This window comes from Sorghum bicolor, chromosome 4 (assembly GCF_000003195.3).
Source record: "Sorghum bicolor cultivar BTx623 chromosome 4, Sorghum_bicolor_NCBIv3, whole genome shotgun sequence".
Taxonomy (NCBI): Eukaryota; Viridiplantae; Streptophyta; class Magnoliopsida; order Poales; family Poaceae; genus Sorghum; species Sorghum bicolor.
In genome coordinates, this window is record NC_012873.2 from 57,427,873 (window position 1) to 57,454,858 (window position 26,986).

The window sequence follows — 26,986 nt, forward strand, 5'->3', positions numbered from 1 at the left end:
TATCCACACACACGCAGGGAGCCAGGTAGCCCGTACCAGCATGCGGATGGGGACCTGGGGCGTGTTTGCGCACTTGGCCCGACGGTCCGGCTGCGCCCCCCACGTGCAAGTTCGCATGTTTGCGAGCTAGGACCCACCAGTGAGCCAGGCTGCCGCGGTGCAAATCGCCTTCTCTCATGGCTCCACAGATACGCTCGGGAAGTTCGTTTCCTGAGAGCACGGCTCATCCGAGCGCAAGTGCGGCTCGTTGGAGCTCAGTGACGCACTCATCTCACCTCCGGTCACCTCCTACCTCCTCTCCTCCGTCGCAGTGTCGCTAACACCGCGCTCGTGGGCACCCTCCCCGTCGTGCCATCCTTGCTCCTGTAGCTGTGGCGTCAGCTCGAGGCACTCGCGGCCATGGCCATGACGACGGCGCGCGGCCACGGCCACAACCACGACGACGGCGTGCGAGGCCCTCGCCGCCCACGGCTAGGACGACGTTTCGCGAGGCACTCGCTGCCCATGGCCGGAATGCCGAACTCGCCTCTCGCCATGGCTCAGGGGCCGAGCTTGCTCCGCGCGCACCGCCATGGCCGGAAGGCTGAGCTTGCCTCGCGCCATGCTAGGGAGGGTAAGGAGGCAGTGGCTGCGCGAGGAGGAGACAGCCATGGCTGCTAGCGCCTGCCCAGAGAGAGGAGTTGGATCTGGTCATGGTTGCTCGTCAGGTGCTCGATGATATGCCGGTGAGGCTTCTGTGGTGGTAATGCTACCACATCGCAGTGTAAGATTGCCACACTTCTTTGGTATAGGCACACAAACACGTTCTTGTTGTAGCCTGACTCGTTTCATACAAGCACGCAAACAAGAAACCTTGCACCAATTGGGGCTGGTCTAGAAAGGTCTGGCCCTATCGGGCTAGCCAGGCTGGTCGTGGCCAGGGTCACAAATACGCCCTGGTGGCCGGCTACAACCAGCGCAGCTGCACGGGCGACGAGCAGCGCGACTGCACAGGTAACGAGCAGCCACGTCCCTTCGGAGCAAGCTCAAGCTCGACACGGCCTACTACTTCGCCTTCTTTCACGACGCGGAAAAGAAACAGGCTGCTACAGCCGCGGGGAAGGGGACCAAGCCAGGCGCTGCCAGGGAGGTGATGGTGTCTGCGCAGCTCACGCCCTGCGGAAGTCGGCGTCGACGATGAGCCTGCTCAACCCACCCCTCCCAATGGGATAGGATCAGTGGGAAATGATGGGCTCATTTCCCTATCCCTCTCTATTTCCCTTGGATCTAAACATTGGATATGATTTCCAGCATACAGAGTATCTCATTTCCCTATCCCATACACCATTACCCTTCAACCAAACACCACCTTCATGCATGAACTAACAGCGGCAGAACTCAGAGACAACAGCGGCCTGGGACTGAGTGTCTTAGATCAAGCACGCCTTGAAAACGGACAAGCGATGATGGTTCAGTTCTGCAAGGCCCTTAGCACTTCTGGGGAGGGTATCATTTAAACATTCCAAATCATGATGCACTCACGACTCTAGATCTAGAACAAAGTTAAACTATTCTTTCAGTTACAGTTGTAATGTGCTCATTGGGTTTGCGAAGTAGCGCTTCACACATTTTGATGGTTCTTTACTAGAGTGTTGCTTCAACAAACCCTGCAGTATGGTCGGAGCCATTGGCACAGGTTCTTCAAACACCCGAACATGAAGGTACCCATCAAGCGTTAGCTTTTCTAGCAGGGTCCTGCAAGTCTGCCAAAAGATAATGCGTCACTAATTGAACAGTAACCTGAGGATCGAAACAGAAAATGGGCCAGATACCTGAGGATTCAATACATCCATCCGACGGATAACATCTTCCTATAACACAATAAGTGTAAAGCATGCGATTAGAACAATGGTTTCCTTTTTTAGAATAAAAGTCAATTAATGGAACAGTAACTTAATATCTGAGAATGAAGCCATTTTCCAGTTACAACACAGAAAGGATAGCCTGATCAAGGTAAATAAGACATAGTACACATTTACATGTATCACTAGAATTTTTAATAGCATTGGAGACAACATTTCCAGGACGAGCTAAATAATTTCAAAAACATCAAACAACAAATATGTTTGTATCTACTCAAGTCAACATATAAAAGAAACTAAAATATGGAGCATACATGTATGAGCATGTATAGCTAATATGTCTACAATCTCCATTCGCAGATATTTGTCAACTTTGAAAAATATGTTACCTAGGCAACCATTATTTTTAATCCAGTGCAGCCAAAAATCTTCACAACTAATTCTCGTCTTCTACTTATCACTCCCATCACAAAAGTGATTCAAGTTTAACTTGTGACATCTTCATATGTATTAAGATGTCATATGAAGACAGCATGTATATTCAAACTGAAATTACATTCTTGTTATCATAATTTTAGTTGGCCGTATGTATACATTAAGTTTTCAACAGAAATCAATGGTCAAAGTTGTAATGTTTTTAAACCATGTCTATGTCCGAAACGTCAAATATTCTCTAAGGGGATATTTGTGTTTGTAGATAAGCAAACTGAACTAAATAACTAGCCATGGGCAAAGTAAAAGGGTGGAGGCATGTGTCCTGCCAAGTGTCAAGTATTATGAACAAATAAAGTGGTAAAAGATTAGTAGCATTTGCAAACCGACAAGTACCAAATAACAAGTGCTATACTAGAAAAAGGTAGGGTTCCAACTAACTATACATGGGTACCCCATCTCTGGCCTAGGATATTAGTTCTTTTTTAACTGGCTTCCGAAATATGACGACATGAGTAGTGTACTCCAATCAGATTGTCATAACTAAAGTGATTTTTCAGTATTATCACAAAAGTAAATTTTGAATAATTCAAAATGAGGTAGTAACATGTCTGAAACTTGATTTTGAGAACCTAACTTTCTACCAACCGAATTTGAGGAATTCAGTCAGATGTGAACAATTCATATAACTCATAGAATTGTAAAAACTTTCCTGCTGTCTATGCTAGACTCTACATACCTGAATTCTTTCTCAAAAATGAATTTATTTTTCCTAAGTAAAGGCTAGTGTGGTGATGCCGTAAAATGAAATAGAGAACTTATTGTGGTATTGCACTCAACGAACAAGCAAAATATTAGTTTCCTATTTAGAAAGAGCAGGCACAAATAATAAAAGCAAACACACCTCCATTAGTCCAGGATAGTGCATGACATAACCAATAACTCGGCGACTCAAACCTTCATAGAGAGTGCTATTAGTGCTACCATCGCCATTTATCCATGGTAATATAGGCTGATAACAGTGCCTTTCACAATTATGATAGCAACTACTCTCCTTATTGTTCTCTCCTGGAGTAGATAGCCTTTCCTCATCCCCAGGATCTTTGCTGTAAATATGAGGTGAGCTCAATTTGCTCTGAACATTAATTACTGTCACTGTGTGCCCATCACCAAACATTTTTATAGGACCAGCAAAATTAACAGGCCTGGTATACTTCTCTTCCAGTAGATTTTTTGTGTTTTCATTATCAGCAACTTGAGAAGTTGAAGGATCTGTACAGCAGCAATTATCACATTCTGCAAGTGTAGTTATATGATACTTTGCCGAATGTAATGAGTCCACAATCTGAACACCATCATATGCATTGACCTATGAAGCAATTGAAGAATCCCACCCATTAGCTAATGGACAAGGGCAAGCAAACCTAAGAATAATTCGACGAAAAAGCAGCGCAGCTTATAATAAATTTGTAACCAAAAGAAACAACAGTAGCATTTAACCCACACCTACAGTACTAGTCTGCATGTTAAAGAATTACCTTAACAGCCAGCTGAAATCTCTTGAGAGTGTCAACAATTATTAAGACCAACTGCATGGCTGCATAGTTTTGTAAGAACAAAAAATTGTAACGATGGCTGTTATTAAGTAAAAAAACTATGGAAAATATTGGCCATTAGCATATTATTAAGTACCTAATGGATGCAGTGCCTGTGACAGTTCTCTCAAAGTAACCCCTTGCCCACCAGCTTGATGAATAATACAAAATGCATTCCTGAACAGTTCAGGAGACAATGTGAACAATTCACTTCGCTGCTCAAATACTGAATGCAACTCTTCTGCATATTTTTTCATAGCATCCCAAGGCCATCCACTATAAGAGTTCTCCAACTGAGATTCAGACAATAAATGCCTATATGAACTTAAGCAATTTGAAAACGATGGCATGATGTGCCATTCTGCATGCAAATCAACATTCTTTGTGCTCATTGCCCAGCTTGAAATAAAAATAGAGGATTCTTTACCATGTGACTCTTGTGAGAAATTGCTTGTTTGAGTTCTATGAAGATTTAGACCTATTTGGATAGCAGGGAATCCTTTCTCCCGGCGGTAGCAAAAGTCACTTTCTATCTTTGGCAAAGGCTTCTGTTTCTTAGCCTTGCCACTTTTCAGTTTCACCGTATCAGCCTTGCGCTTCTGGCTGTTGTCACCTAAATCACTGGTATCTACGACCAAAGGACCAGAGCTGTTAGGCTCATCAGCCTCACCAACTCCTTCACTAGGCAAGAAAGGTGAAATGAGAAGGTTTCCTGACAAAACCAGAGAGAATAGATGAACAAGTTCTCCACATTGTATGTCTGGATACAAATAAACTCCATTGTCTGTAGTATTCTTTTGCTGAGCTATAAGCCAATTAGAGAATGCAGAAGCCTTTTTTCCTGAACCAAATGGAAAAGGTGAACAACAAGCATTGGTTAAGAATTGTGAAGAAAGAGTGTACGGCTTCCCACCACTCCCAGTAACCTACAAAATGGGGAAGAAATTCACACATAAGTAAAAAAACAATTGTTTGACTAGTTACAGAGTTAATTGTTCCATATCCTTCATACATTATTTCAAATATCATGGGTGCTGCTTCCTCTGATCACAAATATAAGTCTATATGCAAATGAATTCTTTCAGATGCTATTACAGGCAAAGCAGCATTTTCAAAGCCCTTTTTTCATGGAGATCTTCAGCATCGCAGCCTGGCAAATTTGGAAGCAAAGAAATGACTTCATCTTTGATAGAGGTCGTCCCTCCTCTAGTTCTTGGAAGAGGCTGTTCATGGAGGAAGCTAAACTCCAAGCTTTGAGATTCAGTGATGCTAAACGACCGGCTTTCTTTCTTTGTATAGACTCCCTAGCCTAGCTTCTTCTCCTTCTGTTTTGGTGGCTGTTATATAGTTGTACAGACTTTTTTTTTAAATTTATTTAATAATATTAAAAAAATCTTACAGTGGGGGTTCCCCCTGCTGTATTCTCGCTCAAAAAAAACAAATATAAGTCCAACTAGGTAATATCTATAAAACAATATTATCTCATACGAAAATAGTTACACGTCATATAAGTAGTTTTCATTATGAATTTAGTAATGCCAATATTATGCTTGTTAAGGTAATGCCAATGTTATGCTTGTTAAGGTATTATTACTATAGTTAGTCAAGGGTTTTAGTTTAATCTCCTAGTCTAGGGTTTCCCTCTTGTGTCTCTCATGTACTCGACATATTAGTCGCCATTGGGCCTCAATACAATTATCCAATTCAGTCTCGCTTATTTGTAACAGTGCTATCAATTTATATAAAGTTCTGGATACCAATTATCTAAGTGACTTATACTTGTGATCAAAAGTAATTTGGAAAGAAAAAATGATCCTTTGAGAACAAACTAAGAAATTCTTACAACATTATTTCAAAGCATATCAACTGTTTGCTAATGTTAAGTATATGAAGGTCCATCTAATATAGGCCCATATGGCACATGAGGCTCTATATATGATATAGGCCCATATGCTTAACAGCTTATACCAGAAGAGAGGTCATATGAAACTATAACAAGAGCATAAGTGTATGTTGGTATGCAAGTGTGAGCACTAATAAAATATAATTTAAACCACAACTCACTGCAAGATAAGAAACTAAGAATGCCTACTGAGCTTAACTTTTGACTAACAAAAGTTATAGTTTAGCACATATCCATCTATTTGTTGTGCTGCATAAACTATTGGCTGTCTGGTTCACAGCCAACAAAAAAACCTACTACAGTTTGGTATTAGCAACAAATATAGCCTGCTATTTGCAACTTTGGATTGGCACCAAAGGCTTGTGTTACCAAGGAAAATTTGGCAGCAACAATCCAATACTCAAAATTTGGCAGCACCAATCCAACAAAGGGTGACCGACTCTTTACCGTTTAGCGTTTAGGATAACACTAACTACACTTGAAGCTAATTTACGAAGGACGTAATGGACTTGCAATGTGGTTGCATCATATTGTAATAATTATTTAGAAGACAAGTTCCCATTTTGCTAGATTTTGCCAGGGAAAAATTGATAAGCTTGTGGATCCATGTTATATTCATAGTTTTTGACAAACTTCGACATGGCTCTCTCTACCAGTTTGTGATTGCCAACAAGTTGGTATGGCTACAAACCAAGATCTAAAATTTGCCAACATCTTGGCAACACACGGGGTTTGGAAGAGCCAAAATTTGATAAGGCATAAGGCTCACCTGGGTCATACACCAAACATGCCCCAAATGCTAATAAAAATACCTAAGTTGGGCACAGCATACTGGAAAACAAATATTCCAAAGGAAACATATAAGTTCAGAAATACTAACCAAGAATCTTTTTTCTTTAAGAAAGGAAACAGCAGTAAAAATCTCGCTCTCTGAATAAAGCTGCAGTGTAGCCGCAAGTGAAGCTTGTACGTTTGATCCTAATGATTTGCTGAGGAAAACCAACTTCAGAAGCTCCAATGCATTTGCAACAGCCAATGATTTCCATATACCTCTTTCAATAATCCTATTTCTGTGATCCTTAATGATCTTTTCTTGGGGTTTGCAGCAGATATCCATGTTTTCACTTTCTGCATTTGAATGTCCGCATGATTTTTCAAGATCGCAGAGACCGCTTTCTGAAACTGAACTCATTTTGGTTTCACCTCGTATAGCCTGATTATTCTAAAATGGAAAAAAACATTATTGACAAATATATATATATTTATATATGGAAAATATTTCCTACTCCCAAGATGTAGTTACTCCCATGTGTATATCTCAACAGTTAGAGTGTATAATATATGTTAAATGTAGAAATTACTTACCGGCAGTTCCTGTGAACATATTGTGTCCTTTGTGACATCATTATCATTATTAATGTTCTTTTTATTCATAGGCCCAATTCTCTTGGTCTGATCTACTTTTTCTGTTTGAATTAATTCAAGGACTTCATTAAGTGCACTCTTTATCTCTGGAACTTCAAAGTCATCCCAATTGAATTGCTCACAATCTGAATCCAAACTGTTTTCGTGACTACTTTCGGAAATCTGGGGAAGCAATCTTCTCCTTTTCAATCTCCTTTCCATTTCAAGATATCTAGCATACCGTTTCCCAAGAAGGTTACATATACACATGACAGCTCCTCTTATCTTTTCGTTTGTTTTCAATAGTACTGCCATCCTTCTGCGACATGTATCTGGTGGAGCTGGAAGATCAGAGAGAGAGCTCCAAGCTACACGATAACATCTTGCTCCAAGTATTGCACGCACTCTAATGTATATCATCAGCAGTTTTCTGTAAATAATAATAAAATGGTCAGGACCATCATGCATAATATTCATCTAAAGTATTGAGGTTTAGAAATCAATTTTCAGACCAAGCATGGGCAGATAGAAATAATAATACCTATCAGATTCATATGTCCAAAAGAATCTTTTACTTCTCATGCAGCTCTTTCTTAAGATAGCATATCGACTGATCATTGGACTGGTTTCCTTATCTTCATCTGCCTGATATGTGGAAGCGCCGTCAGTTCTGGACACGGGCTGATCACTTTTGTTTGCATGGTCAATGGATGATGAAGACATTGTCTCTGGTACATCTTCATCAAGAGTAGGTTGCCCCAATATTTGTTCAGCAGATCCACTTGCTTGTACTTTACGTTTAAGAAGCTTCAGGCTGGTCCCATCAGCACGTCTCTTTCTTCTCTTAGGAGTCAATCCAGAACTAACCCTTTGCTGCTTTTGTTTAGCAGTAACGCTGGGCTGTTCACGGAGCCGAGATTGCCTTTCATATGAAAGGCGAAGTACCTATATAAGAAACCAATCCTGTTAATCAGTACACTAAGGAAGAACTGTATACAAAATAGACAATTAAAAATGTCAATCAGTAGGAGAAGATAAATAAATGAAACAAAAAAACCATAGTGAAAAATATCCTGTCTCGCAATGTGCGCCACTGGAGTGCTATGCAAGGTAGCTTTGCCAGCAGGGTAACAAGTTTGAAGCAGCTAGCACATTGGTATGGGATATTTTTGTACTTGTGTCCCAATGGTGCCAGTGATGTTACATTCCAATTGATATTGCAATTACCTTTGTTTATTTGTTCTTCCTAGGTATCTATTCTACATTTCTATTGTCTGTAGCACTGAGTTTTTACCCACTAAATAAACCAAGCACATATCATTCATGTTCCATATTGTTCACTCAATCAGGGTAAACCAGAGGATTCACCATGTATCCCCTTGCCCTTATATTCCTTATTTGCCCCATCTACCCCTACACTGCAGTGTGTAATAAGAACTGTTTCGCTAAATATACCATCTCTCTTGCTCTCAACCTTTTGCAGCATGTGTAAATATGTCAAATAAGGTGCTCCCTTATCCATCACAACCCCATGAAAGAGAGTAGGGAAGCATCTAGAAGGGGGAGATCACAGAATAATGACACAATCAAGCCAATAATGCAAAGTAGCACATTATGCCTCACATGCTTAAACACAAGCACTCCAAGATGGTGACAAATGAACCATTTTGCATGTTAAAACAATGCACTGCATGCTACTTATGTTCAAACCCTGAACTTGTGGTAGCATAGAGTTAAAAATACAAGCTAAAGAAATACAGAAATGCAAAATGAGATCAAATAAATATAATGCTTCAGATCAATAAATGAACAGAGGAAAATCTAAACACATACCTGCTCTACAGAGAGATTCAATTCTCTTGCTATTCTAACACAGTCCTTAAAAGGAATTTTCCCCTTCTCACTGACATTCATAATACGCTGTTGCAATTCCAGACGTTGTTCAGTAGTCATGACTCTAAGTGTACTCCATGAACGAGGATGAGAAACCTATATGGGACAGAATGTCATACATATCCAAATCCAAAACAATGTAAATAAAAGCTCTGATCTAAGAGAGCTAGACAGATAGCCACTTCCAGCTAATACAGAAGTTTCCAGTGGGTATAATGGGCTTCAGTAATAAATAGTGGAAAAACTCTGACAAGTAACAAGGCTTCAGTAATTTTTTTAGAAAAAGTAAGTTTATTCTGGTCTCTGCAAGAGTTTTAAGGCTTCAGTAATAGATAGTGTAATGATTCTGACAAGTAATAAACAATAAAGTCTCTTGTGTTATGATTCATATATATATATATATCCCTCCACGCGGACTTTGCCTAGCCTTCCTCCTGGCAATGGTTATCTCCCTGTCCCCAAATGAACTAAGGTCCATGAAAGGGCTCTTATCCTTTTTTTTTCCCTTTCTTCTTAATATAATGATACGCAGCTCTCTTGTGTTTTCAATAAAAAAACAGCACTGGAGCAGTTCCTCATAAAAAAAACTATATCAGTTAAAAGCAACTGCAGAAGCAGGCGCGTAGTACTGAAATCAAACCCCGCTCGCAGAAGTGGGAGGCTATGAACTACCAAAGATACAGACCAGAGTCACCCATTTAAACGCAACATTATGTAAGACCACACTTATGCGAGGCTCCACAGGCAGGGCAGCTTGGCCCTGAGTAAGCTGTTCAGATTAGGATGTTTGTTATTCATCTAAGTCAAGTTCAGTAACATAGGATTGATTTCTTGAGATAAGAGTTGCTTTAATGGTTAAGAACTTAAGTCTTATTCATTGCAGCTGACGTTATATATAAGGAGCGACAGTGGCCCACATATAAAACAATTAAGAAATTAATTTCATGTCACTTCTATATCCATCCTTCTTGGTGCCATTTTTACTTTAGTTCTCCATCACATCTCCAGGGAAATGAGGCTATGTTATTCCATGAAACATGTCATGTGGGGAAAGGTTTACACTAGGAGGCGCCGGGCCAGGGACATTCGCCGGGCTGCAGAACGCGCAGCCGAGCGCGCAGCGCGCGAGGGCGCGAAGAGCGCGGCGTCTGGGGACGCTGAGAGCGCGCGCGTAGCTGGCCCAGGCGCGTCAGGTGGCTAGGCTAGAAGGAAAGATATTGTTAGTTTCCTACTCTGTTATCTGTCCCTTGATTTTAGGAGTTTGTTACTCTTTTCGGTTTGGGACTGTGGCCTTATAAGCTTGTAACCAGGACGTTGAAAGCAAGCAAGAACAATTATCCTATCACTCTCTCTTTCATCTAAGCCTGCAGTAGAGGGGCATAACCTCACCGGAGAAGACGGCCGACGGCTACGAACTACGTAGCCGTGGTCCGGCCAGTCAGGGGTTTGACGCCCTTGACAACCTAGTATCAGGTTCAGGTTCTCGTCGATCCTCTCCCGCCCACTCCGACCAATCTTCCACTGCCGCCGGCCATCAAAACGCTACCCCGCCACCATCCCCAACCTCTGCTGCGCCCGACCAACCACCACCAGCCATGACCGAGCCTACCCTTGCCGACGTCTTGGCGTCATTGAAGACTCTCTCCACCGAGATAACCGCCATGAAGGCTGACCTAGCCGCAATGAAGGAGAAATCCGCATCATCGTCGGACAGCGGCGGCGGCCGTCGGCCGGAAGAGCCGTGCGACACCGACTTTCCGCCCAAGCACAAGAAGTGGGATTTTCCCCGCTTCTGGCGCTGCCACCGCTGCAGCACTCCCGGCGCCGCCACCACTGCTGGCGCTGCCTGCCCCCCCAGTAGCCGCCCGGCAGGGCCGCGGCGCGGGCAACCCTCGACGTCTCACCCCGGACGAGATGGCTGAACAGAGCCGTTAGGGGCTGTGTTTTAATTGCAATGAAAAATATTCTCCTGGCCACAATAGGTTTTGCAGGCGCATCTTCTTCATCGACGGTGTCGAGATCGACGACGCCATGGCTGACGACGCCGGGGCAGCAGCCGAGGCCGGGGAAACGGAGGCGCCTGTATTCTCCCTCCATGCGGTGGCCGGCGTGGCCATGGGCAAGACCATGCAGATTCGCGTGGGGGTGGGAGCGACGTCTCTCATCGCTCTTCTCGACACCGGGTCCACCCATAACTTCATCGGGGAAGAAGCTGCGCGTCGTTCGGGGCTGCCTATCCAGCCTCGCCCACGGCTGACTGCCACTGTTGCCAACGGCGACAAAGTTTCCTGCCCGGGCGTTCTTCGTCATGCCCTGCTCGTCATCGGCGACCTCTCCTTCGCCGCCGATTTGTTCGTCATGCCTCTTGCCGGTGGTGCTCGGGACGCAGTGGATGGAGACCCTCGGGCGCTCGACGTAGGACTTCACCGCGGGCACTGTGTCGTTCACGCACCAGGGCCGCCCGACTTGCTGGACAGCAGTACCGCTCCAGGAGAAGGTGGAGCCCTGCACGTCCACAACAGCAGCGCCTTTCCTCGATGAGCTCCTCGCTGCCTTCAAGGACGTGTTCGCGGCGCCGAGCGGACTGCCCCCCAAGCGCGCCCGCGACCACGCCATCACCCTCAAGCCCGACGCACAGCCGGTAGCAGTCCACCCCTACCGCTACCTGGCTGCACACAAGGACGAGCTAGAGCGGCAGTGCGCTGCTATGATCGAGCAGGGCATCGTCCGTCGCAGCGACTCGACGTTCTCATCCCCGGTCCTCCTCGTCAAGAAGGCGGATGGCGCATGGCGTTTCTGCGTCGACTACCGCGCACTGAACGCGCTCACCGTCAAGGACGTGTTCTCGATCCCCGTCGTCGACGAGCTCCACGGCGCTCGCTTCTTCACCAAGCTCGACCTCCGGTCGGGATACCACCAAGTCCGCATCCGCCCCGCCGACATCCACAAGACGGCGTTCCAAACTCACGACGGGCTCTACGAATTTCTGGTGATGTCGTTCGGGCTGTGCAACGCCCCAGCGACGTTCCAGGCGCTCATGAACGACGTCTTGCGGCTTTTTCTGCGTCAGTTTGTTATTGTATTTTTTGATGATATTCTTATCTACAGCCAAACATGGGCGGAGCATCTGCGTCATCTCCGTGTAGTGCTCACGGAGCTCCGGCGCCAACAGCTCTTCGTCAAACGCAGCAAGTGCGCGTTCAGCGAAACGTCATTCTCCTACCTCAGCCACATTATTTCAGCGTCCGGCGTCGCCATGGACCTGGCCAAGGTGCAGGCTATCCGCGACTGGCCTGCTCTGCGGTCTGCCCGCACCGTGCGCGGCTTCCTCGGCTTGGCGGGCTACTACCGCAAATTCGTCCACAACTACGGCACCGGCGCTGCCCCGCTCACTGCTCTACTCAAAAAGGAGGGTTTCTCCCGGAACGACGACGCAGCTGCGGCATTTGAGGCCCTCAAGGCTGTCGTGTCCTCGGCACCCATCCTCGCCATGCCGGACTTCGCCAAGCCCTTCACCGTCGAGTGTGATGCGTCCTCCCACGGCTTCGGTGCTCATACAGGAGGGTCACCCGATTGCTTTTTTCAGCAGGCCAGTCGCCCCTTGACATCGCGCTCTCGCCGCCTACGAGCGCGAACTCATTGGCCTTGTTCAGGCCGTCCGGCACTGGAGGCCGTACCTCTGGGGTCACCGCTTTCTGGTGAAGACGGACCACTACAGCCTGAAGTATTTGATGGACCAAAGGCTCTCGACGATTCCCCAACACCATTGGGTGGGGAAGCTGCTTGGCTTCGACTTCGCCGTTGAGTACAAGCCGGGTGCGGCGAACGCGGTCGCCGATGCGCTTTCCTGCCGTGACATAGAGGACAGCGAGGATAGCTCCATCCTCGCACTCTCGGATCCACGTTTCGACTTCGTCACGCGCCTCTGGTAGGAACACGGCTCCGACCCAGCGCTGGTGGCGCTGCACCAGGAGATCTCCAGCAGCGCTCGCGGCGCGCCCTGGTCCCTGGTGGACGGCTTGGTCCAGTACAAAGGTTGGCTCTACATTCCACCCTCCTCAGTCCTGGTCCGGGAGATCGTGCAAGCCGTGCACGAGGACGGCCACGAGGGTGTGCAGCGGACGCTTCATCGACTCCACCGCGACTTTCATTTCCCTAACATGAAACAGTTCGTGCAGGATTTCATCAAAGTGTGCGGTGTCTGCCAACGTTATAAGTCAGAGCACCTGCACCCGTTGGGTCTGCTGATGCCCCTGCCCGTTCCGCACGGCGTTTGGACTAATATAGCTCTCGACTTCGTCGAAGCGCTGCCCAAGGTGCGCGGCAAGTCCGTCATCTTGACGGTCGTGGACAGGTTCAACAAGTACTGTCATTTCATACCCCTGGCGCATCCATACTCCACGGAGTCTGTAGCAGAAGCATTCTTCGTCGACATTGTTCGTTTACATGGCATTCCGCAGTCCATGGTATCGGATCGCGATCCGGTATTCACATCCACGTTCTGGCGCGAGCTCATGCGCCAGATGGGCACGAAGCTGCACATGTCCACGGTGTTCCATCCTCAGTCCGATGGCCAGTCGGAGGCAGCCAATCAGGTTGACAGATGACAGGCCGCGACAATGGCTGCGGTGGCTTTCGTGGGCGGAGTTCGTCTTCAACACCGCCTACCAGACGTCCTTGCGGGACACACCGTTCCGTGTCGTCTATGGCCGCGACCCGCCGTCACTCCGCTCCTACGAACCTGGCGAGACGTGGGTCGCTGCTGTTGCTCGGAGCATGGAGGAGCGCGAGGAGTTCCTCGCCGACATTCGTGCTCGGCTGCAGCAAGCTCAGCACGTCCAGAAGCACCACTACGACGCAGGCCACCGTCCAGTGACCTATCGAGTAGGCGAATGGCCTCTCCTTCGGCTGCCTCTCTGCCCCAAGCATCGACGGGCAAGCTCAAGCCCCGTTACTTCGGGCCTTATCGCGTCTCCGAGCTGATCAACGACGTCGCCGTCCGCCTCGACTTGCCAGCGGGAGCACGCTTGCATGACGTGTTTCATGTCGGTCTTCTTAAGAAGTTCCAGGGGACTCCACTAGCTGCGCCTCCTCCTCTTCCAGCAGTCCACCATGGAGCGCTTGTTCCAGAGCCTGCACGGGCCGTGCGTTACCGTCTGGCCCGTGGTGTGCGCCAGGTCTTGATCCACTGGAAAGGCGAGTCTGTTGCGTCGTCTACGTGGGAAGATGTGGCCCGTGGTGTGCGCCAGGTCTTGATCCACTGGAAAGGCGAGTCTGTTGCGTCGTCTACGTGGGAAGATGTCGACGCGTTCCGCACCAAGTACACCTCTTTCCAGCTCGAGGACGAGCTGAGCTTCGACGGAGGGGGAGATGTCATGTGGGGAAAGGTTTACACCAGGAGGCGCCGGGCCAGGGACATTCGCCGGGCTGCAGAACGCGCAGCGCGCGAGGGCGCGAAGAGCGCGGCGTCTGGGGACGCTGAGAGCGCGCGCGTAGGGTGGCTAGGCTAGAGGGAAAGATATTGTTAGTTTCCTTCTTGGTAATGTCCCTTGATTTTAGGAGTTTGTTACTTTGGGGTTGTGGCCTTATAAGCTTGTAACCAGGACGTTGAAAGCAAGCAAGAACAATTCCTATCTCTCTTTCATCTAAGCCTATGGTAGAGGGGCATAACCTCACCGGAGAAGACGGCCGACGGCTATGAACTACGTAGCCGTGGTCCAGCCAGTCAGGGGTTTGACGCCCTTGACAAAACACACCTATCCAACCCCACAACAAACATGCACAGCTCAGTTAAAACAATAGGAGGAAAAGAAGAATTAATATCAAGTGCAGAAATATGAAGATAATGATTAGTGAAGCATATTTTAAGTGGAATAAACAACACTATGCAATTTGTCCAGACAATAATAGAGAGTCAAATTTTGAAGAAAAAAAAACCACACTGAGTCAAATTTTGATAATACCATAGAAAATATAAATATATAAATATATTTTTTCTTTAGTACACAAATGGATTAAATAAAAATGAAAAGTACAAAGGTTACTTCCTGGTTCACGAATATAATGTTTTGGATAGGAATCTCCAATAAGTATTTTTCCCCACCAAGTGGTTTATAATGATGTACAAGTTAAACGAATAAAATATGTATATTATGAAATGTTCTCATGTCAAATCCAAGTCATTATTTTCCATAGTTGTCAATGTAAATAGTTATCAAGGCTATATTAGCATTCAAAGTTAAGGAATTTGACAATTCAAATTCTAAGGGTCTGTTTGTTTCCATCCGGAGTTCCGGACTCATATAAGATAGCTTATGGCCCAAGGGCAATATGGTAAACACAAATGTGGAGAAATTATTTCGGCATCTAGGGTGGTGTTTATTACAGTACTGCCAATGACCCAGAAGCTAGCTTATGTAAGTTGGGGAAACAAACAAGCGCTAAGTACCCTTTTTTTGGGAAACAAATAAGTACATTTATTCAGCATGGAGGGAGGGTGGTAGGTGATAATCTTATGCGTAAATGATGTACAGCAGATGTGACAAACCTCAGGGACAGAACTGCCAGGGAAGGCACTCAACGGGTCAGCCAAGCCAGCTGTTGAATAACAGCACTCTAGTGTTTCCCAATATGAATCAACAAACTCTTGCTTTGAAAGTACAAAATCATGCCGAATTTTCCGATGATTGTTCAGTTGGGAAGATGGAAGAATTTTTGGTATAGGTTCTTCGATGTAAGGCCTGAGCTCCATCAAATGTGTAGACATGGCATTTGACGGCACACCAGCATCTTCTAAGAATTCTTTTGCAAACTGAACCAGCTGTGAAACATAGCTAAGGTGATCAGTTCGTTGAGTCACCTCTGCGATTAAGTATTGATTATTGAACAATGTAGCAAGTATCGAACATATGTACCAAGTATAGCAAATTAGCAATTACTAAATAGCCTTTAAGATTAATGTTCAGCAACAGTTTTTAGGAGCACACCTAAGTTGTAGGTTCTCACAAGGTTAACTACAAATATTAGAAAAGAATATCAAGTGCATTACCTTGAGCTTGTCCAAAATATTTACTAAACGTGAGAGTCGACCATAGGCATGAGTATCCATGAGCTGATTGTATTCCTCGGTAGGTATTTCTGAAAGTGTTTTTTGAAGCCTACAACAAGTTATCATGTTATCAATCTTCTTTGCTGACCCAACTACTTGTAGAAAGAGTTCAAGGGGCATTTCTTTCATGGCTTCTTCCATAGAAAATAACAGGCATGATTGATTAAGGCTCTTATCATAATGCCCTTCTTTGGCGCAACTAAAGGCATTGCACCAACTTGGCAAAGAATTGACATAAGCCCACAGAAATTTATGGAATAACTTTGCTCGAATCATCTTTGCACCTATGAATCCATTTGCATACATAGCTTCTAATAGTAATGGTTTGTAAACTTTAACCCTGCGTGAAATCCTCAGGCCAGGTATGGCAGTCATATGTTGATTTTGCTTCACTTTAGCTGCTGCACCTGCGCGAGATTGAGTGTCAAAGTTCCTTTGTCTGATCCTAAATTGGTCCACAAGTTCTGGTGACAAGTCTCCAACAGAAGAATGCAGTATTACATCAATGAGACGACTGCGAGTATAGTTTGTGACCAAGGGAACACTGACTTTGATACATTTACAGCTTCCCTCTTGCTGAAGCTTATTCAACGTGCGAGTCAATGTCTTCCTATCCATTATTTTTCCATCCTTCTTTTCAAGACGTTCTAACCATTTATGTAACTCCACCTTCAGTACAAATTTCTTCTTCTGCAAGGGCTCCAAAGAGAAAAGGCAAACAGAATGATCAAATACAACTAGACATGGTAAAGGCATGCAAAGGGCTAGCATGAACAAGAACACACACAAAAAGGAAAATGTTGAAAACTGAAAGTTGCTGTTACTAACTCTGACTAGGATTAAAAAAGAATTATCTAAGTAGTAACTATCACTCACTCCATCAACAATATATCAGGTGGTCTACAATATGCCACTTTGAAAATTATTATATATGAAAATGATAGTAGAATTGTAAAAAATGTTATATTGCTTAAAAAAATACTTGATGAATACACTGGTAGTTTTCCAAACTACCAACTCATACAGTTTATATTTAGTTAGTTTGTCACAATCAGAGGCTTTGACTGCACAGATTTGAACAACATATATTAGAAAATGGGGATAGTATTACCTAGGGTGACAAGGACAAGAATGCATGTGAAAATTTATCAAAGCCCATAATAAATAGGCTTGTCTCACAGGTCATGGTGACTACAAATATACACTGCCTAACCCTTTGAAGAAATATAAACAACCAAAATAGTTTAATATGAAAAAAAAACAAAATAGCAGACTACAATCAAAGAAGTTTTATCTGGAAGAAAAATATGAAATGCTAGAATAACTATCGGTACCATATCACCATGCCATCTGCAAAAACCAGGGATGCTTATCTTGAATCATAGAGGGTCACCCCCACCCCCATTAAAAAGCATACTGGCCTAAAGCCAACACACTCAGGAAAAAAACTGACCCGTTTCTGCAATTCCCAATTATGAACACAGGAAGTAAACAAGTGACAGCAAAAACAATAAGTAACAATAAGATAATAAGACCAGCACATGACAGGTTGCATACACAATGCAAATGAAATATGGAACAGGTACTGCATCAAATATAGAGTAAATTCCATGCCATGACATCCAATATTTAACTGTCATAAATATTAAATTACATACACATTTGCATTTGATAGATCATTTATGCAAAGAATCTCAATTGACAAATACTTGGGAAGCAACCTTTAACATGTGTAGAATCCTTCTATGGCGTTGATCATCAGAAGTTAATGGACGGCACCGACGCCTCCTCCTCTGACCCAAAGTAACTTTATCTAAGAGAAAAGCACATAATCACTTACATTGAGTTGAGTAGCAATTTGCTTGCAACCTAAACATATAGCTTGCCAGTTTGCCAAGGAAAAGATTAACTAATCCCATATAAAGAAACTTAACGATACACAAGAACTAGAGAAGTAGCAGCCAGCAAAATCAAGGCACTGTATTACTTGAAAAATTTTATAGAACTAATAACCACCCTTAGCTGAAAAACTTGTAAACTTGTGAATCTAGAAACCTACCAAAGAGTGCCCTTCGTGATTTAAATAGGACTCTTTGAGGAAAACATATGCAGGATTTGAAACAGATTATACTGCCCAGCTATAGATGCATTAATCAGATATATGCTTCGAAAAAACATAAAGCTCTATGGATCTACTAGTGATCTTAAAGTCAAAGCATGGCACAGTTTATAGACAGTACAGAAACTGCAAGCTCTTACTGCAGCATGGCAATCCCCAGAGATATTAACCACAGAACCTTAACAAAATGAAGAGATAAATTATGCAAATCTAGGTCATTGTACCTTCTTCAACTAACTGAGAAACTACAGCAGAAGCATCAAGGTCGTTCTGGTCCTTCTGGATATGATGTCCAACTGGTTCGTCATGGTTCTCTTCTTCAAGCAAGAGTAGTTTTCCATGTGAACTAGGTGATTCCAAAGTATCCAAACCTTTAGTTGGAACTAGGGACCACAAATCCGAACAATCATCACAGTCTTCTGATAGTGCCTCAAAAGTTTGCAGAGCAGTACCAGCTTTGTAGAGTGAGAAGTTTTTTGAAGTCCAAATTCGGTACTGTGATGTCTTGTCTGGAACTTCTGCTTCCCATGTTAGGTCGAATTTTTTTAGCATGGATGATACTCGTTTATGAAGTTTTTTTGAATTGTTGAGTCCAAGACGTTTGCCAATCTAATCAGAAGTTGAATTAGACATTAGTTACTGATTTTAAGATAAACAAAAACAAACTATCGCCCCACATCAGATGACATAAGCAAACAAAATCATCACATAATGATGTGCATTCAAGCTTCTCCATATATTGATCATCAATGCATTGTGGGGTTCAAGACAGAAGCTTTTGATCATGCATCTATTTTTTCCGCTATGAAGCATATTGGCTTATTGAATCAAGTAACAATGTCATTACTGTCCCCGGAAGTTGCTGTATATCTTTGCATGAGAAAAATTCATGTTTCCAGGTCCCTAAACAAAATAACTTATTGCTGAAACTAGTCCACAACCAAACAAAACAAATATCTTCGAATTGGTTTTAGGCAAACATAATCAAGTACTGAAGAAGAAATAAGGTAGCGATAACATGCATAACCTAGGAAGCATATTGGCTTATTGGATCAAGTAACAATGTTATTACTGTCCCCAGAAGTTGCTGTATATCTTTGCATGAGAAAAATTCATGTTTCCAGGTCCCTAAATAAAATAACTTATTGCTGAAACTAGTCCACAACCAAACAAAACAAATATCTTCGAATTGGTTTTAGGCAAACATAATTAAGTACTGAAGAAATAAGGTAACGATAACATGCATAACTAGAAAGGAAGCACAGCAGCAGTGCAATAATAGGATAACGTAAGCACCAGTCTAGCATATCATTGAAAACACATAATGTTAGAGTATGAGTATTCAGGCCCATGAGGCCCATGTATAGCATCCATATTGCCACCCTGGTTAGGGTTGGCCCAAGTCAAGGGAAAACCTAATTCTAACACATAATACAACAAAGTTGCACCAATTTAAGGTTCAGAGAAGTACCTCAACAAGTGTAATACCTTTTGTCCCTTGGGCACTGATCATATCATATATACAGTTCTCTAATGGAAGTTCCAAAATTTGATCAGTTGCCTGACCTTTTTTGACAAATTTAAAATTTGAGGCTATACATTTTGACTGAAACTCATTTGGATCAAATTTTTTCAGCAGACGCAAACAGCGGACAACCTGAAACATGGAATAACATTATAGCTTGCTGCTTAAGAATGTATATGGAACAGAAAAGTATTAAAGCAGGCATGGTGCAGTGCAGAGTGAATCATCTATGTGGTTGAAAGCGTAGCCAGATTATGTACATTATATTGTGTCTTATTTGTTGCAGCTCCGAAAGTAGTTGTTGCCAAAGGAAGCTCAAAGGGTGGACGAGATCAGTGAGATGATGTTTTTTTCTCATTTAGGTGTGGCATTCTCTAGGCGAACGCAGAACATTCCGTTGGGTAGGGCTTCCGTAATTAAACCTTCGAAAGTTACTTTTGCTTCTCTCGGGTTTTTTTTCTCTCCTATTTTTTTTCTGTCATATATTTTTCTCCTATTTTTCTATTTTTATTTTCAAAATAGGAAGTTCGAGATTTGGGTACTATAGGTGCGGCCATTACCATATATAACATAAAACTTCTCCCCAATTCTGTTTAGTCGAGCTTCTCGATCTAGTCAAGCATTCCATGTCTTTGGGTTGAAATGTACAAAGTCTCAGCTCCAGCACCATGTTTACTCTCAGTCATATTTAATCAAAAATGGAATTGCAAACCATAGCTTGCCTCTTCAGTCCAAAAAGATATGCATGTTTGAACTCGCATCTAAACTGGGGTATGGAATCATGCTAATAAATAGTAACTCAAGTTACTGGAAATCCTATGACAAACTACACTTCTAAAAGCCTAACAATTTTTGAATTACAGATTTAAACTAACATTTTAATCCCAACAGGAAGCATCAGGAACTGAGAGAATGAACCCCAAAAAAAGTATTAGAAAGTGGCATTAAATAGCAAGTGAAAATATGAAATAGCAAGAGATTAGCATCACCTTATCATCAACTTCAGCATCAAATGTCTCAACAAGTTGTGCATCTCTTAGCCTATGCAATACCTGAGGAATATGTCATCAAGTAGCAACCCATGAAAATGAAGGACCAACAGAGATAGTGTAAACTTGGGGTGTTTGGTTTGAGGAGCAGAATGTTGAATGAACTATCCAAACCTAATCTACTTGCTCAGTATGAGGAATGGTAGGAAAAGTTGGTTCCTCAAACCAAACACACCATAGCTTATTTCAAGGAGGCTTACATTTCTCCATGCTCTGTGCCCATATGCCATCCTGTAGTCGAGATCGACTTTTATATCTGAGACAACAAGAGCCTAGGGGAAATAATCAAGCAAATTAGCAAACTGGAAAAATCTGAAGCATATATCAGCATAGCTTCAATGGGGGGAAATGTGGGAGAAATTGACCTTTCCGCTTGCTTCTTCAAGTTTATCACATATGGCTTTCATTGCTGGAAGATAATCATGAATAGATATATCATTCTTGGAGTTAACATCAAAAGTTCCATCTTCTTGGAAAACATCTACATTGGTCTCTTCATTGCTCCCAAGTAGTTCAGGCTTTGTAATCTCAATTCTTTGCTGTGAAGTCATGTTCAAGTCCTTGGCATATCGGGAGAGATATAGTGAATTGGTATTGACAACATGTTTATTCTGTGAGGCATCTTCCCTCTCAGCTCCGTGGTCCTTCACCTTTATTATAGTTGATTGTCTAACTATTAGCCGCTGTGATTCAAGACTCTTTGCAATAAAATGGAAATTATTTCCTTTCATTTTAAATTTTTTGCAAAGTTCACTCTGCGCTACCCCAGAAGTCCTATAAACGAAAACATGATGTAAGAAACCACAAACATAGTTAAAAGCAAGACAAAGAATTTGAATATGAACATACCGCATTGTGTGAACAGGTTATAAATTGGAAACGGTACAAAAGTCCAAGAAAGGCTAATAACCATTCTGTTGGACAATACTACTAATTTGTGGGTTTAAAATTGCTGCTCTATAGCTTTAAAGTCCGCACACATAACATAAATTCTCTCTTGCAAGGTAACATCATATATAAATTGAGTTATTACATATTGAATTCCTAGCAAGTCACAAATACCCAACCCCCAGACTGATTAATGAACTTGAAACGGAAGGTGTAACAATCATATATTCGCTCAAAAGCCATTGCGGATATGCACCTGCTTGCAGCAACACACTCCAACGTCGCCTTCTGGACGGCACTGAACTCCGATTTCGCGAATCTGCGCTCGTATAACCCCAGGAAGTTGTCCCTGATCGCCGCGCTCGCCACGAGCCGCATGCCCCGCCGCTCGGCCTCCTCGAAGTCCGTCTCCGCGGGGTCGCCGGCAGAGACGGGCACCCCGTCCCCGGCCCCCTCCACGAGGCTGACGACGCGGAGCGCAAGGATGCGAGCCCACAGCGCGCGCTTGACTGATGGGCCTAGCGGGAGGCCCGTGGCATCGAGCGCGCCGCGGAGCGCCGGCCATAGGTCCACGACGGGGATCCCCGGCGCGAGGCGCGCGCACACCTCCTCCAGCGCCGCCGACACGAGCTCATCCATGATCGTTTCGGGAGGTTTAGGGCTTCAGAGTTTCGGCTATGGCGGCATCAGGCACGGGGAGCGTGAGTTCGAGGAGGCGAAGCGTGCGCGGTACTGCGTGGTGGCCCAGTGGAGGGAAGCGACGCGGCGACCGGCGATGTCACCGGTGGCTGCGGCGGCTGCGGTGGGGATTTTATTTTACGATACGAGGAGGTAGGGTCGAGCGTGAGTGATGGATGCTTTGCTTCTGTGTAATTTGGCCCAACTCTGTGTTCGGCTAAACTCGAGTGCGCCGTAATGCCCTCGGCGACCTCAATTGGGCCCAACACTGGCCATTTCGCAAGTCACAAGTCACAAAACCTAGCGAAGAAAACCCTGACAAAGCCCTCCTCCCCCCAGTTCCCCTCGTCTCGTCGCCGCCCACGAAAATGGCTGCGCTCGCGACGCTCCTCCGCCACGGCCGCCGCACCCACGCCCACGGCCGCCGCCTCTCCAGTGCGCTCTCCACCACCACCGGCGGCACCGACCCCGGCGCCACGCCGTTCTCGGACGCCAAGCGGCAACTCCGCCGCGAGCGCGATCCGGACCGCGTGGTCTCCATCCTCGACGCCATCGACACGGCGTCCATCTCCGCTGCCTCCACCCGGCACGCGCTCTCCCTGGCGGCGCGCCGCCTTTCCCTCTCCCGCCGCTTCGCTGAAGCGGAGGCCCTCCTCTCCTCCCATCTCACCGCGTCCAACACCGAGACCCACCTCGCCGCCGTCCTGTGCTGCTACGCCGCCGCCAACCTCCCCGAGAAGGCCATCGACGCCTTTCGCTCCGCTGCGCCGTCCCTCCCGGCCCCCATCTCCCCGCTCCCTTTCAACGCCCTCCTCTCCACCTTTGTCCGTTGCCGCCGCTACCGCCGCGTCCCTGTCCTCTTCGCTGAGCTCTCCAAGGAGTTCTCGATCACCCCAGACGCCACATCCTATGCCATCCTTGTCAAGGCCTATTGCATGAACCGCGATGATGCTAAGGCGAAGCAAGTCTTGGATCTAATGCGTGAACAAGGTATCTCACCGACCGCCAGTATTTACACTTCGTTGATCGATTCCATGTATAAAAGGAAGATGACCAATGAGGCTGAGTCCTTGTGGAAGGAGATGGTAGAGAGTGGATGTGAGCCCGATGTGGTAACTTATAATGTGAAGGCCCTGTATTACATGGCACATGGGAAGCCAGAAGAGGTTATTGAGGTGATGACAGAGATGGAAGCGGCTGGACTGAAGCCGAACACCATCACCTACAATTACCTCATGATTAGCTATTGCAAGAGTGGCAAATTGGAGGATGCTAAGGTCCTTTACCACTCCCTAGCTGAGAAGGGGTGCTCGGCAGATGCTTACACGTACAAGCACATGTTAGCAGAGCTATGTGCCCATGGAGACTTTGATGCTGGGTTGGGCATCTTCAAGGATAGCTTAAAGAAGCGCAAAGTGCCAGATTTTAGGACAATGAAAAGGTTGGTGGAGGGATTGGCAAAGGGAGGAAGGGTGGCTGATGCCAAAGAGGTTATTGCAGAGGTAAAAAACATGTTCCCAGAGAATTTGCTGTCTGGGTGGAAGAAGGTTGAGAAGGAGCTTGGATTGGACTCAGATAGTGGAGGAACTCCTCAGTCGGAAGTTACATCTGGAGAAACTGTTGCTGAGGTTAGGCCTGATGCTGCAGAGACAGAGGCGCTTGAGCTGGAAGGATCTGCAACTGAGGAAACTGCTGTATCAGAAGAATCCAGTGATGATGAAGCTTCTGTGCCTGAAGCATCATCTAGTGAGGAAGTGCCACAAGGTCGTGCCTAAGCGGTATTACCATGTTCTTCAAGTTTCATGTGTCTAGGATGTTTGCATTGATCACATTCTCTACATTGAAGAATTGTTAATGCTGCCCTGTAGTGGTAAACATTAGATTCTGAATACAGGCTCCTGAGCTGCTATCATGGCCAACTCTTGGGATGAAAGCATACCTGGTATGCCTGCTGTATAATGCTAAGAGGCTATTGTTTTGGTGATGCTTATCTTGTCATCATTTTATATGATAAATGCATTGTGTTTTGCAGTCCTCTTACCACTCTTGTTTGTATTACTGTTTGATTTGCACTGCTAAAGACAGTCAAATAGGAGTTTGATTTTATGAATGGCTGAATCATTTGACAACAAGATTTGACAGACCTGCATCATTGCATAAGATTTGGCACCAGAGCTTTCCTATCAAGCAGCAAAACAAAGAAAAAGTAGCTCATTTTTCAGTTTGAGTGCTCTCATGGTGAGAAATAAAACTGCTTTAACAGGGTATATATCGAAATTGCATTGCTGGGTGGATTTGAAGGTTGTGTTAGGTCTGCCATAGCCCAGATCGAAACACATGCGGCTAAAAGTTTCTCATATTTAAGTTATATCCAAGAAATTTAGCATGCATCTTCTGCAGGATTTTACATCTGATAGTTTTCTTCTGTGTATGAGATGGTTTAACTTAGATTGCACGATATAACATTGGCAAACATACAGGGACAGGTCAGGTTTCCCTTTGAGGCAAACATTACTTCACCCACTCTAATAGAGAAGTCAATTTGATTTTGTCTTAAGTCGAACCATCTTAATTTTGACTAATTTATAAGAGTTAGTGCATATGCACTCTAATTTTGTTATTTTTGCATGATTTTTTTCTTGAATGAGTACGAATCTCAACTTTTTTTCTTTTTTCTTTTTTTTTACGAAAACGGATCTCAACCTTTCTATAAGGATGCACTATGAGTGTGTATCGTTTCAAATTTTTCAAGTTACGAAATAACATTTTGCCACATACCATGGGTTGGTCTTGATAGTTCTTTTGGAGGCACCCGTCTTGATGGGCCGAGACCTCCTCCTCTTGATAGTTCTTTTGCTACATACCATGTGTAATTAGTTATTTATTTTATCTATAATTAATGTTCCACACATGTGCCGCAAAATTTGATGTGATGGAGAATTTTGCAAAAAAATTTAGAACTAAACAAGGCCTTTGGGGAAGGAAGCAAAAAAAAGAACATTCGTTCCGATAGGTGGTTTAGATTAGGCCTACTGGTTTGCATCGGTAAATGTTTGGACACATATAAGATATTAAATATAAATAAAAAAATTATTAATTACACAGTTTATATGTAATTTGCAAGATGAATCTTTTGAGTCTAATTAGTCTATAATTTTGGATACTAATTGTCAAACAAAATAAAAAAAATTACAATACTGTACAACCAAACACGCCTGGCCGTTGGTTCTTCTACCCACTAGTCTGGGATGCTTTCCGGTGGGAAGCACTAAGCTTCGGTGGTTAATGACCTGCAACCGTGCCATTGTGACTAACATTTGTTTTGAAGGAACAATTTAAAGTTATGTAAACTAATGCACAAGAGGAATGTGACCGCCAATTCCAAACGCAAGACGATCTTAGACTTGGATTGCAGGCCACCTTTTTCCTTGTAGCCGAATTGGCAATTCACCTTATATCGTGACTTGAGCCCAGAAAGTAAACACATATTTTAGAATGGTAACACGGTAACACCACGTGTTTTATGAGCTAATACCAGTAATACCTTGGCCTTGTTTACTTCTTATAAATTTTGCAAAAAAAATTAGATTTCCTGTCTTGCGGCATATGCATAAAGCATTAAATATATATATAAAAAAATAATTAATTACACAGTTTGCCTGTAATTTGCGAGATTAATCTTTTAAGTCTAGTTAGTCTATGATTGGACAATATTTGTCAAATACAAACAAAAGTGCTACAGTGTCCATTTCGCAAATTCTTTGCAACTAAACAAGGCCTTGGTTCTTCCAGAGATCAGTTGCTCCCTTGTGCTGCTCCTGTCGGCTACCGGCAAGAAGCTGACTCTGTTAATTACCACGATCCAAAAAATAGCTACAGCTAGATCGGGTCTCACATGATTATTATTGTTTTACCAATGAATAATATTTAATAGGTAAAATTGAGAGAAGTTGGACAGAGAACATAATTAAGTTCTTGTATCTCATTGTAATTTCACCAATTCTAAAGTCAGCAACCCAGCAAAAAAGAAAGAAGGGCTGTGGTCAAAACCTCTTCCAGATATTCCAAAGAACTCATTATTATGATGCAAACCCGTATTTATGTTTGCATAATAGCAGCAATGGATCATGTCAGATGAAAGAAAATTTCTGGTCACATTTCATTGCACCAGAAGCTTGCAATATCAGCCGAGTATCACAACAGACCATATAGAATTTTCAGGCAAATAAATTACACAATTGACAAAGGTACAATTGTGTTGTTCACACTCTGCAGTGAATCAGTATATACTGAGTGTCTGAGTCATACTAGTTAACAAACAAGGCATCCAACAAAAGTTTACAAGATCAGAGGGGTCAATGCTATCCAGATTCCAGCATGTCCACATTATTAAGATGACAAATGCACAATTGAACTTCTGACTCACTCTGATCCCCGAAAGATGATTCATGAAAGACACCATACACCTCTATACCCAAACACTATCTCAGAAACGCTTTTATCCATCATGTTAATGCTAAAAAAGGGCATCCACCTAAGCACGAATCAGCA

The 26,986-nt window shown here is 44.0% G+C and overlaps 2 protein-coding genes across 3 annotated transcripts; one reads left to right on the forward strand and one right to left on the reverse strand.

The window, feature by feature from the left end:
• LOC8066182 lies at positions 1,327 to 22,610 on the reverse strand. Of its 2 annotated transcripts, none has more exons than XM_021459651.1 (18): positions 22,014 to 22,610; positions 21,235 to 21,643; positions 21,070 to 21,141; positions 20,810 to 20,872; positions 19,767 to 19,952; positions 18,520 to 18,904; positions 17,898 to 17,989; positions 16,117 to 16,866; positions 15,616 to 15,888; positions 9,009 to 9,164; positions 7,717 to 8,120; positions 7,137 to 7,605; positions 6,652 to 6,993; positions 3,966 to 4,794; positions 3,812 to 3,870; positions 3,178 to 3,642; positions 1,812 to 1,850; positions 1,327 to 1,742 (listed from the first exon to the last, which is right to left on the reverse strand). In XM_021459651.1, the coding sequence occupies exons 1-18, from the start codon at positions 22,394 to 22,396 to the stop codon at positions 1,560 to 1,562; spliced, it is 5,559 nt and encodes a 1,852-aa protein (XP_021315326.1). In that variant the 5' UTR covers positions 22,397 to 22,610; the 3' UTR covers positions 1,327 to 1,559. The 2 variants fall into 2 exon arrangements, with proteins under 2 accessions (XP_021315326.1, XP_002454215.2); XM_002454170.2 differs by having other exon boundaries at positions 1,392 to 1,742; positions 21,235 to 21,519; positions 22,014 to 22,609.
• On the forward strand, positions 22,728 to 24,553 carry LOC8066184 (pentatricopeptide repeat-containing protein At2g18520, mitochondrial). The gene has a single exon (XM_002452446.2). It carries the CDS (start codon positions 22,804 to 22,806, stop codon positions 24,208 to 24,210), a length of 1,407 nt encoding a protein of 468 aa, XP_002452491.1. The 5' UTR covers positions 22,728 to 22,803; the 3' UTR covers positions 24,211 to 24,553.